This window comes from Propithecus coquereli, unplaced genomic scaffold (genome assembly GCF_000956105.1).
Source record: "Propithecus coquereli isolate 6110/MARCELLA unplaced genomic scaffold, Pcoq_1.0 Scaffold689, whole genome shotgun sequence".
NCBI lineage: Eukaryota > Metazoa > Chordata > Mammalia > Primates > Indriidae > Propithecus > Propithecus coquereli.
In genome coordinates, this window is record NW_012152940.1 from 503,976 (window position 1) to 516,047 (window position 12,072).

Here is a 12,072-nt window from a genome sequence, read left to right on the forward strand (position 1 = left end):
TGATGCCACGGCACTCTAGCCAGGGCAACAGAGTGAGACTCTGTCTCAAAAAAAAAAAAAAAATGGTGAAAACGGTAAATTTATGTTAAGTATATTTTACCACAATTTTTTAAAAGATATAACAGGAAAGGGGAAACAAATGAAAGGACAAGAATGTGTAAATGTGTAAAATTCTGCTACATATTAAGGCAGGGGCAGAAGTGGCTCTGATTTGGCGTTGTGGGCCTCCTGCAGCCTTTGAGGTTAAGTTGATGGCAACAACCTCCAGCCACAGGGCAGCAGGGGTGGTGTGACCAGGGAGACTCAGGAGTCCCTGGAACACCCTGTGGTGAGCCCATGGGACACTATGATTGAGAACGTGGGCAAGACACGGTGATGTGAGGGCCCACCTTTTCAAGGAAGACTGGCCCGCAGGGACAAGGGGGAGTTTCAGGGAGCAGGTGTGGGCTCCCTGCACACGTGTGTACTCAGTGCCAGCTCACAGAGGACATGCTCTGGCATGTCCTGGAGGAGGTTTGGGTGGAGAAGACACCAAAACAGCTGCAGCTGGCCTTTCTCTCCGCCAGGCACCGACAGCAGTGCCTCCAGGCACCCGAGAAGGCTGGCAAGGGGAATCTGCTGATGTCCACCAGAGGTCAAGTGTGGCCTGGGGGAATGCTGCAGGGAAGGCACCACCAAGGAGGAGGCATTTCAACCATGTCTGGAGGGATGCGGGAGTGAAGATGGTGGGAAAGACTCCTTGTGGGAGGAAACAAGTTGGAGAAGGTGTTTGGAGGACAGTACATGGCTGGCACCAAGAACATGTGATGAGAGCTGGACACAATGGCGCGTACCTGCAGTCCCAGCTACTTGGGAGGCCAAGGCAGGAGCATCACTTGAGCCCAGGAGTTCAAGGCTACAGTGCACCATGATGGCGCCTGTGAATAGTCACTGCACCCCAGCCTGGACAACATAATGAGACCCCCATCTCTTAAAAAAACAATTGTACAACAGGGAATGTTAGGAGGTGAGGCTGGACAGGTTGCCCAGACTGCCAGAAGTCCACAAATCAGCTTCAGGCACAGCAGGATCCAGAGCCTCCAATGCTGTCCTCAGGAATGTGCCCACTTTCCTGACCCCTCATGGTGCCAAGATAGCCCCAACAGTGTTGGGCTTACATTGTACCAGCTCAGGAGCCCCACAGGGAAGAGAGCTTCCAAGTGCCACAGAAGTTCTAGGATTGTACCTGAGCCCCCCCAGTTTGGATCAGGCCTATCCCTCAACCAATCCTATGGCCAGCAGCAGCGAGGACTATCCTGATCGATCAGGTGTGTCAAGTCAATCTTTGTGGAGGCAGGGGGTGGGGAGGAGGAGGACTCTAGAAGGGGCCTGCCCTAAATGGGAAGCTGAGAATAGAGAAGAGGTGAGAGAGCTGAGGGGCTGTAAGGAGGAGAATGGAGGCTGTGCTGCAGGGTCCCTGGAAGCCCTCTCAGGAAATGATCCCTGGACTCAAGCGGGCACAGAAGCTACTGTGGGAGGCAGAGCCCACCCAGTCTGAGCAGGCCCCAGCCCCGGTGTGCCCCCGCCACTCCTTGCCATTACAGGTAGGCATGCCCCAGACGCTGAGCACCTCCGACATGGTCACCCCAGGCAACCTCAGCCCAGTCCCCGCCGAGCCCACAGATGGCGAGCAGGCCAGGCAGCCCCTCCTGGACGGAGCTCCATCCTCAGCCTCCCTGGAAACCCTCATCCAGCACCTGGTACCCACAGCCGACTACTACCCCGAGGTGGGCAGTGAGACACAGGGCTGGGAGTGGCCCTGGACCTGTTGGGGGGGGGGGGCAGGCTGGGAGGCATGCCCCTCCTTATGCCCCCCTGAGAGTGCCCTCTTTCTCATGTGTCCCCCAGAAAGCCTACATCTTCACCTTCCTGCTGAGCTCTCGCCTCTTCATCGAGCCCCAGGAGCTCCTCGCCCGGGTCTGCCACCTGTGCATCGAGCAGCAGGAGCTGGACAAGCCGGTGCTGGACAAGGTGAGAGGCAGGGCAGGCCAGGGGGCTTCTGAGCATACCCGCACCCCCTGCCATCTCACGGAGGCAGTGACTGTCCCTGCTTTTCTGACAGGGTGGCTACGGGGGGTTCTGGCCCGTCTGAGATCCAGAGCCAGAAGGGACCCAGCAGGGACCCTTAACTCCCGTGCAGTTTTCTGAGGCCCTACGGGAGCCCTTGAACTCCGTTAAGCCCAGACCCGGTACCGGGAGCCCAGCCAGTAGGACCCTGCGTCTGCGGCCTGGGGGGGCCCCGCAGCCTCCGCTGGGCGTCCTTCCGCCCGCACCTGTTCCACCTTCCCTCCCCGTGGGGCCCGCTGAAGGGCCCGACCTTCCCATGGTTCCCACGACACTTCCTCCATTCCTGGCGGATCCCGGGGGCTGCCACTGTCTACTTGTTGGCGTGGCGGTCGCTCTGCTGTCACAGTGAGGGAAACGCGACTTCGACCGGCCTAAAGCAAAGGGACTTCTGGCTCACGTAACATTGAGGTCTCAGGTACCGCAGGCTCCAGGAGCTCAAAGAACAGCGTTGAACTGGGGTACTTCTCCCTGCAACGCCCTGCTGCTGGCTCCCGGCCGGCCGGCCTCGCCCGGCTGCGCGGGCACAGCGGCCTGCGGCGCCAGGCTCGCCTTCTACCAGCTCCCACCACGCGGAAGAGCAATTCGCCACAGGTCGGCGAAAGTCTCAACCTCGTTGGCCAAGCCTAGGTCACATGCCCACCTGTGAGCCAGTCACTGTGCAGGATGGAAGTGTGCGATGCTCTGATTGGCCAACACTAATCTGGGCCCGCCCCGGGGCGGAAGTGAGGGAGAGCGAGTCCCCAGGGGGAAATGGAGCCGCAGAAAGGGAGGACGAAGCTGGGCAGGCGGACACAGATGGCCCCGCCCCAAATGCGCATCTGTCCCCCTCTACTCCCCGGGGGAACCAGCAGGGTCGGCACCGCCACCCCGTGCCCAGACGGCCGGGCGCCCGCACCCAGTGGCCCACCCCGGCGGCCTTGCCTTGCAGGCCCAGGTCCGGAAGTTCGGCACCAAACTGCTGCAGCTGCTGGCCGAGTGGACGGAGACCTTCCCGCGGGACTTCCAGGAGGAGTCGGCCATCGGGCACCTGAAGGACGTGGCGGGCCGCATCGCCCCCTGCGACGAGGTGGGCGAACCCGGGCGGGGCCGCTGGCTCTCCGCACGCTCACATCCGGGCCAAGCCGGTTGTGGGGCCCCCTCAGAGCTCTGTCCCCCACGCTGCACACTGCCGCCCTCCAGAGTCAGCCCCTTTCTGACCCGCAGGAAATCAGGCACTGCAGAGCAGGGAGGGGGCCCAGGCCTCGGGCGCAGGCCTGACTCTTCACTGTCACCGGACTGCTCTCGCGGAGGCCTCCGATGGTGGGGGAGGGAGCCCACTGGTGGCTCTTGGTGTGGCTCGGCCTTCGTCCTGGCCTCTTGCCACAGAGACCTCCCTCCTCCTGCCCGGCGCCACGTCCAGGGCTGGGCTGGTGGTCAGTGTTCTGACCTGAGCAAGGACCTGCAAATCAGGGGCAGGAAAAGGGCTCTGCAGGATGAACCAAAGAACAAGAGGGGTGGGGATAAGGACCACTCACTGTCTGGGCAGATTCTCCGGATCCCCTCAGCCCCAAGGGTAAGCTGTAAACCCTGCAGGCTAGGGGAAGAGGCGGGGAGAGGCGCCCCTGCAGCCGAAACCACATGACAGGTAAATGTGGCCCTTGTGCTGGGAGACCCCAGTGGCTGGGAAGCAGCAGGTGTGCCGGGCACGAGGTGCCTCTGTAGCCGGCGCCCACTCTCCTCTCCCGGCTGTTCTGCTCTGGGGAGAGCACTTAAGGGTCTCTGAGCCCCACTTCCCTTATGGGTGAAAGGACGACAAAAATCTTCAGCTCCCAAGGTTATGGCGACAGGTGTCTCCTGGAATATTTAGAAGGGGCAGATTTATCAGCATCCCCGGAATAACGCTGTGGGCAACGTTGGTATTGCATTATCTGGAAAGAGAGAACATGGGTGGGGGCATGTCAGTTGCTTTAGGAAGAAACCGAACATGGCAAGCTGGTACCTACTGATGTGCCCCAAAGTGGGTCTGGACATGGCAGAACCAGCCGCATGTAAGACAAAGGAAGACTGCTAAGGCAGACTGGGCAACAGGAAGCCATAATGCCATCTCAGGATCGGGACACTTGGCTTAGGATACAGCACAGAACAGGGTCAGGGAAGAATTGATTGGATAGATGGGGTCAGGGAGAGTGGGTGCCAGCTGACTGGCTGGGTGGACAGCTGGCTCCTTTTATGGATGGTGTACGGGGGAACAGGTGTTTGGGTAACTGCATAGGCAGGTGGATGTATGGGGTGAGCAGCTGTGCAAAGATTAATGGAAAGGTGGGAGGCAGAAAAGTAGGGAAGGTGGATGGGTACATGGGTGGATGGATGACTAGATGGATGGGAAGGTGAGTGGGTGGGTGGACGTGTGAGTGGGTGGATGTTAGGAAGGAAGGAGGAGGGACCGATGAGTGAATTGCTGGAACCACGGGTAGGTTACCTGTATAGAGGGGAGATAGCCTGTGGGCAGAGAAGAGATGAGTACAAGTGAAAGGTGTATGGTGGGTGGCTGGGTGGGTGGGTAGATGGGTGAGGGGGTGGATGTTAGAAGGATAAAGGATAGATGAGTGAATTGCCGGACCTGTGGGTATAAAGCGGAGGCGTGTGATAGCACGTGTGTGGAGAAGGGATGGGTGTGGGGATGGTAGGTGGGTGGGTGGGGTAGAGGGTATGCAGGGGGTTGAGAGCGCAGGCTCCTGCTTTATCCGTCCTCCTTCCCCCAGGGGGACGCCTCCAGCTCTTCAGCAGCAGTGAGGTCTAAGTCATATGACAAGACAGGATTCTCCTCCCTTATTTGATCTGCCTGGCATTGGCAGAACCGTGTCTGGGTGGTGGGGGATAGGGGTAAGTCCGGAGCTGGTTCCCCTTGGGGAGCCAGTGCCTCTTCACCAACCCTGAGAACCTGTCAGGCCTGTCACCAGGGCTGTGTGCTGTGGACTAGAATAGGAGGCCCCCCACCCCACCCTGGCTCCGGCCTGGGGTGCTCCCTGGTGTCTTCAGTATCCCCAAGTTGCCCTGCCACAAAAAAGCACCCACCCGAAAAGGATGTCCTCTGGGCACTGGCCCTTTACACAGGTTGGTGGCAGGTAGACTGCAGGTTGCTGCCCTCCCACACAGCACAGAGGAGCACAGAACCAGATTGACAAGGTCCAGTCCACAGGACTTAGAGCACCTCAGCCTGCCCCGGTGGAGACTCAGAAACCACAGCGCCGTGACCCTGGGCAAAGGGCTTTGCCACACTGAGCTTCAGATCCCTTATCAGCTAAACAGGGATGGTGACTGTCCCCACTGCACAGCTTTACATCAAGGGGTCCCCAAAATCATGCGTGCTCTTATTTCAGCACTAGATAAACGTGAGCTATAATGAGAAACAAATTATTCCCAGAATTCAGGCACATGGGCACACTTTTTTTAACTTTTATGGAACTTTTATTATGAAACATTTCAAACATGCACAAATGTAAGGAATAGGAACTAGGAACTCCTTTGTGCTCATCACCCAGCTCCAACAATTACCAACTTTTTACTGAACTTGTTTCTTCTATTCCTTCAGTCATTTTCCCCTCCCCACAAATTTGTTGTAAGCCAACCATAGACATTATATCTTTTGCTTCAAAAATACTTCAGCATTATCTTTTAAAAGATTTCTCATACAGAGATGGGATCAAAGGATATAAAGTTCTAGGCACAAGGTAATGAGATGAGCACAGGTGTTTTCAGAGCTGTGTGTCTTTGGGCAAGTTACTTAACTTCTCCAAGCCTTAAATTTCCTTCTGTAAAAGGGAGGTGATAATTCCTCCCTTACAGGGCTATGAGAACAGCAGAGCTTATGGACATAGAGCAGACGCACAGGGCCAGGACTGAGGGGCTCCCTTCTGGACCCTCTGCGGGGGCTTCCTCATCAGAGTCTCTTTCCCACTGCCCCGCTGCCATGTCCTGCCCCTACTCCCCACCACCTCTCAGCAGCTGGGAACAAAACTTGGAGAGGAGCTGAGGAAGCCATTCTCCGTGACTGTGGGTTCAGGGGACTCCCATGGAAGCCTTCCCAGCATCTGACCACTGCATTGGGACGTTCGCTCTGGGCCACCCCGAGCTGGCAGGAGACCCAGGGGTGCGTCATGGCCAGCCCTGCCCTTGAGGGGCTCCCGGTAGGTTGGACTCAGTAGTTACAGCTCAGGGGGGCCAGTGCCAAGGCTGAGAGAGGCTGGGGGAGCGCAGGGAAGACCCAGAGGGTGGCAGTCCCGGGTGTGGGAGAAAGGACAGGAGGACATCAGTGCTCCGGCCACACTGGGCCAGCCTGGGAGGCGGATGACTCGACAGCCCCTCCCCGTGGACTGGTCTTCTCTCCCCTTGCTCTCACGGACTATCTGCTGGACTGACTGCCGCCCTCCAAGGCTCCCTCCGAGGGCAGAGGTGGCAGAACGCTGATGCTGAGGACAAGCTGGCAGAAGGAGCAGAGCCCCAAGCACCTCGCGAGCTCCTGCCTGCTCAGGGTGCGCCAAGCCCAGGAGGATGTCGGCCCTGGCTGGCTCAGGAGGGGGTTTTCAACAAGTTCAGAGAACAGGGGCCAGCACTTGTCTAGCCAGGGACAGGTGGTTCTAGCTGTGAAATGCCCACTCCAAGAGAGCTTGGAGACACCTGGAGAGTCGCGGCCACCACCCAGGCCACACTCGGACGACTTCTGCCCTCACACCCAGCTCTGTGCACGCAGCAGATGGTCAGTGGCAAGAGATGGGAAGACAGCTCCAGACCTCGCAGCCTGCCGGGCACCCTCCCAGCTGCAGTCAGTGGAGAGAGGGCTCCAGCCCGAGGCAGGAGGGGTGAGGTGCTGTGCCACCTGGGCACACCCTGGTGCTCTGTAAACGTGGGTTCACGAAGCAACAGGGAATGCCTGACACTCTCAGTGGTTTAGGTCTCTGCCTGCCCACATTTACCTAGGGGGTCTCCAAGCATCTACCCACAGAGTGTAGAAATCAGGAAATGAGAGGAAGTCAAACAGAAAGGCAAATACCATCCCGCATCAGAGGGGGAGCGGAAGGTTCAGGAAAGAACAGATAAGCTTAAGTTAACACCACTGGAAATATTCCAAATGAGTTAGCAAACAGGAAATAATTAGGAATGAATATTGGTTCAATAAAAACAAGTCCTGCTAAATTACCTACATTAAAAAAAAATAGGGCCATCACATGATTCTACAGGGACAGGCACAGATGCATCGTGGTGCGGCCCCTGCAGTTTGCCCTGCCACCCTCGCGGGAGAGTGTCTGACTGTCGGCAGTGAGACAGTGCTCGTCGCCCACCCAGCAGCTGTTCCTGGGCACCTCCAGTGGGCCAGACCCTGCCCTTTGTGCTGGGACGAGCAAAGAGCAGCCCGCTGTGGTCCGAGCGCAGCGTTTGTGGTCTGCGGAGAGGAGATGCACGTGACTGGAATGGTCTCCCCGATGGCTGTCAAACCATGACGTGGGCACGTGGCGCAGCGGAAGGCTGCGGTGCTCTGAGCACCAGGGGCCTGTCTGGGGAAACGGTGCCTGAGCTTTGGTCCAGCGGCGAAGGGGCACATGCCAAAAGGGAAACCGATGCCCAGGCCCTGCCAGGACATGGGGGAGGCAGGGTGAGAAGGGGTCAAAGGGGTGGAAGAGTGACCTGTGTCCAGAGCACAGTCAGGGAGCAAGGGACACGTTGAGCGTGGCCAGAGCTGACCGTAGGGCCTTAGCGCCACACTGGGGCTTTTGTCTTTGCAAAAGCCATGGAGGTGCCTAAGGAAGAGGGAGCAGTGATCAGATTTGCACCTCGAACAGACCACTCTGTAGCCAGAGTGGAGAGAAGCTGGCCTGGGTGCAGTGGGGCCACTGGGGAGGCCGCTGCAGCCACCAGGGAGACAGCAGTGACCTGGACCGCAGGGACAGTGGTGGAGACTCGTGGAAATAGGAGAAAATGAAATGGAGAGGGTTAGTGAGGCCTGGAGGGGTGTGAGGGAGAGGTGGGGAGGAGGGGCTCCGAGCCCGTGTGCATGAGGCTGGCCCTGGGCAGGGAGAGCAGGACACCTGTGTGCAGCGCAGGGTTCGGGTGCGCCATGTCCTGTGGCTCTGGAGGTCAGACGGGACGCTGCGTGTGTAAACGTGGGCACTGTCCACACGTGGACATCAAATGACACTGTGGACGTGAACCAGAACACCCAGGAACAAGGGAAAGAGTGACAAGAGAGGTCTGGACTGAGACCGGAAGACCAGGACAGAAAGGCAGGCAGGAGGAACCAGGAGGCTGAGGTGGAGGTGGCCAAAGAAGATGCAGCCTGAGAAACGGCCATTGGCTATGGTGACAGTAGGGTCTTATGCGAGTGACACCCAGACGGGGTGGCCAAGGAGTGAGTGGGAGGTGAGGACACGTGTGGCCGGTGCAGCTGCTCGTGGGACTCTGGCTGTGCGGGGGAGAGAGTGGAGGGTGATGCAGGGTGGGGGCTCACAGGGGGCCGACTGTGCCCCCAGGGCTGGCATGGCCGGACCCCACTCCCCATCTCCCCAGAACTCAGATGACAACCTGGGAGGCAGCATGCTGATCACATCTTGGCACGTAGCCTTGCTGAGAGAGGCCGCTCCTTTGGTGGGCAAGAGGCGGAAGAGCCAGACGTCCGGTTACCCACTCGCTGCCCAGCTAGCCCCCAGGCGCCTTCTGGTCTGACCCCACGACATGGGCTTAGGGTTAAGCAGCCTCTTGCCCCTTCCTTGTGTCCTGAGGGCTCTATCGCAGCTGCCTGTGGCTGCTTCACAGAGAAGCACTGCCATAAGGGGCTGGGGAGGAGCCACCTCCATCACAAGAGCGCTGGGCACCGCAGTCCTCGGACAGCAGCAGGACCCCAAGAAACGGTCGAGGCCCCCAGGCCCCCACAGCCAGCATGCCAGAGGCCACACCTGCAGAATGCTGCAGGCTTTGTGTGTTTCAAAAGAGCATGAAGGAAAACTCACCCTATCTTGACTACCTAGCAGTTCTGACTATTCACCACCTGTTACTTTCTAAGGCCTCTGGGCACGAGCTGTCTGGTTGATGGCGCACCATCGCCAGAGGCCTGGCTCCCAGCTGCCCACGCTGCCTCCGCCAGCACCAGGCCAACTCCTTGGCTCCTGGGGGGTCGAATCCACCTCTGGCGGAGACATTTGCTATGAGCTGATGAGCTCGGGCCTGTTCTGTGGGTTGGACCAAAACCCTGGGGGGCGGGGCCTAACTAAGAAACCCACCGAAAAGAAGGCAATTTTCGGAAACAAAAGGCCCCAAAGGGAAAAAACCAAGTTCCCCGGGAAGGGAAAGGGAAAGGCCCCCTGAAGAGGGCCAAGCCCCTCCAACCCCGGAACCCGCCAAGGCAAGGGCCAAAACAAGGAATTGGCCCCCCGGGCCGGCCGGGAAGGGACCGCGCTGGTGTGATAACTTTTTGTGGAGCGCCCACCACGTGCACAGCGCTGGGCTCAGCTAACACGGAGGTCGCAACACGGACCTCCCAGCCCCTGTGCAGCTGTCACTCTAGTGCAGGAGTAAACACACCTGATTGTCTTCACAGTGGTCCCGTAAAAGAAGTCACATGGGATGACCCAGATGAGAACTGCTGGGAGCAGAGGGCAGGTAAGCAGGGCTGGTCAGGGGAGGCCTCTCTGAGCTGGGTCTGGGAGATGGGCCCATCAAAGCCAGACAAAAGGCCAGTCATCCAGGGCAGGGCCTGTTCCCCGTCTCCCTCCTCTGTCCCTTCCTCTGGTGTCCTGGCGGCACCCACCCCACTCTGCCCTGCTGCCCAGAGAGCTGCCCCGCAACACTGTGTCATCCTCCCTCATGTGTGCTCCTCTCAGCTCCCCCCATATCCCTGCATCCTTCTCCCCAATCTGCCCGGGGTTGGGTCCTGTTTCAGGGTGGGGCAGGTCCCCTCCCTTTGGAGCCTGGGAGCCTGCCCTCCTCTGACACTGGAGATTTGGAGATGCGTGTGCGGGCCTGAGTGCGCTCTTCCCACCCCGCCCCCGCCCCCAGGCATACCGGAAGCGGATGCAGCAGCTCCTGCAGGCTCTGCACCAGAGGCTGGCGGCCCTGGGCCAGGGGCCGGAAGGTCTGGTGGGCGCCAACAAGCCCATCTCCTACAGGACCAAGCCGCCAGCCGCCATCCACCGGGAGCTCCTCGGTGTCTGTAGTGACCCCTACACGCTGGCGCAGCAGCTGACGCACGTGGAGCTGGTGAGCAGGCCCGCGCCGCCGTCCCCCCAGACCCGGAGCAGGGAGCAACAGGGAACAACGGCCACCCTCCCCTTCCATCTCACCACCCCTACCTGGTCTCAGCATAACCCAGGGCCTGGGCCTGTCACGCTGGGCCAGCTGGCATCTCCGGAGGACTCCGGGCCCTGGAGCAGTCTCCCAGCACTGGCACAAGGAACTAGAGGGCTGGAGGTGCCTGTCCCTGGTCTGCCTGAGGGTCCGGGCCTGGGAGGGAGGAACTGGGCTCAGCTCTGACGCCACCTGTCGTGTGATCCTCCTAGGACTGGTGCCTTCCCCACCTGGGCCTCAGTTTTCCCATCCAGGACTCACAGACACACTGTGCCCGCCCCAGCTTTCCGTAGCAGCTGCACAAGCCCTTCGTGCTTGCAGAGGAGATGCCCCGGCCTAGCCCTCAGCACACTGGGCTCCTTGTGGGTGCAAGGCCGTGGGCCCGACCCAGAGTGGGGGCTGGGAGCAGGCTTCTTCCTGTTAAACCTTCACCGCCTGTAGCGTCCCTGCTGCTTCCGGGGCAGCGCCCTGCGCGCGCTTGCACGCGCTGGCTCACTGGTGTTCCCATCCTCCTGCCGGGTAGGTATCGTTCCCTTTTCACAGATGAGGAAACCAGGGCCACAAAAGGTTACGTGATTTGCTGAAGGGACAGAGCCAGGATTCGATTCTGAGCCCAGTCCCATGCCCTTGGCCACCGGGCCGCCCCCAGGGGAGCAGGTCATTTCGGTACCGGGAGTCGAGCCTGCGCCCCCTGGCGTCTCCCCGCAGGCACTGCTCCCCGACCCCGCGGGCTGGGGAAGGAGGGCTGCCTCCTTCGGACGGCCCTGAGCCCCGCGACAGCCCACAGCAGGGTCTCCGCGCCCCGGCGTGAAGGGCAGGTGCAGAGACCTTCGCGGGGGGCCGGGGACGGGGTGCGTCCGCAGCAGGCGCCCTCCGCAGACCGCCCTTCTCCTCCGTCCCCGCGCAGGAGCGGCTGCGGCACGTCGGGCCTGAGGAGTTCGTCCAGGCTTTCGGGAACAAGGATCGGCTGGCCGGCTCGAAGGTAGAGGGCTGTCCCGGCAGTGACCCCTCATCCCGGGGACTGCCCACTCTGGGGGTCCCGAGAGCATCAGACGGGCTTGGGGGGCCCCCACGCGGCCCGCGCCCCTCCGGCAGCCGCGACGGCCCCTGAACCCCGGGAAGCCTGCGAGGCGGGACGTGCCCGGCGGGTCACCCACCCAGGGAGGGGCGGCCGGAACCGGCTGCGGGCGCGCCTCGGGTCAGGCTGGGTCGGGAGGGGCGGGGGGCGCCTCGGGCTCCGCCGGGCCGCGCGCTCGGGTGCGTTAGGCGGGCGCCGGCGCCCTCGAGCGGCCACGCGGGGAAGCGCGGGCCGTGCGCGCGGCCGGGCAGAGCGAGGGGTCCCGGGCAGCGCGGCCCCGCACACCGGGATCGCGACCCCGCCCGCCCTTCCGGGAGCCCAGAGAGCCGGTGCCTGGTGCTTTCCAACGGCTAAATCCGAGCCAGAACCGAAGCACTGTGTCTTCTGCCCTCGTAATAAAAGAAGTGCAGACTAAACACGGGATTGCATTTCACCTCTCAGGTAAGCAAAGGTGGGCACGTCGTGCATGTGCAGGGAAAGCGCGCTCTGCACGTCCGACCGGGCGCGGCCACTCTGGAGGGCAGCTTGGCAACGGCATCCGCACTTTAAAGGGCATCCTTGACCCCGGCTTCCCA

The 12,072-nt window shown here is 60.6% G+C and overlaps 1 protein-coding gene across 1 annotated transcript; it reads left to right on the top strand.

Moving 5' to 3' along the window:
• Window positions 1-1,589: 1,589 nt before the first annotated feature.
• RASGEF1C (RasGEF domain family, member 1C) lies at window positions 1,590-11,401 on the top strand (the record flags this gene model as incomplete). The annotated part of the gene is made up of 5 exons (XM_012660887.1): window positions 1,590-1,766; window positions 1,888-2,010; window positions 3,035-3,172; window positions 10,132-10,332; window positions 11,327-11,401. Coding segments are annotated over exons 1-5 (714 nt in total), but the record flags the coding sequence as incomplete, so codon positions are not given.
• Between the last annotated feature and the right edge of the window lie 671 nt (window positions 11,402-12,072).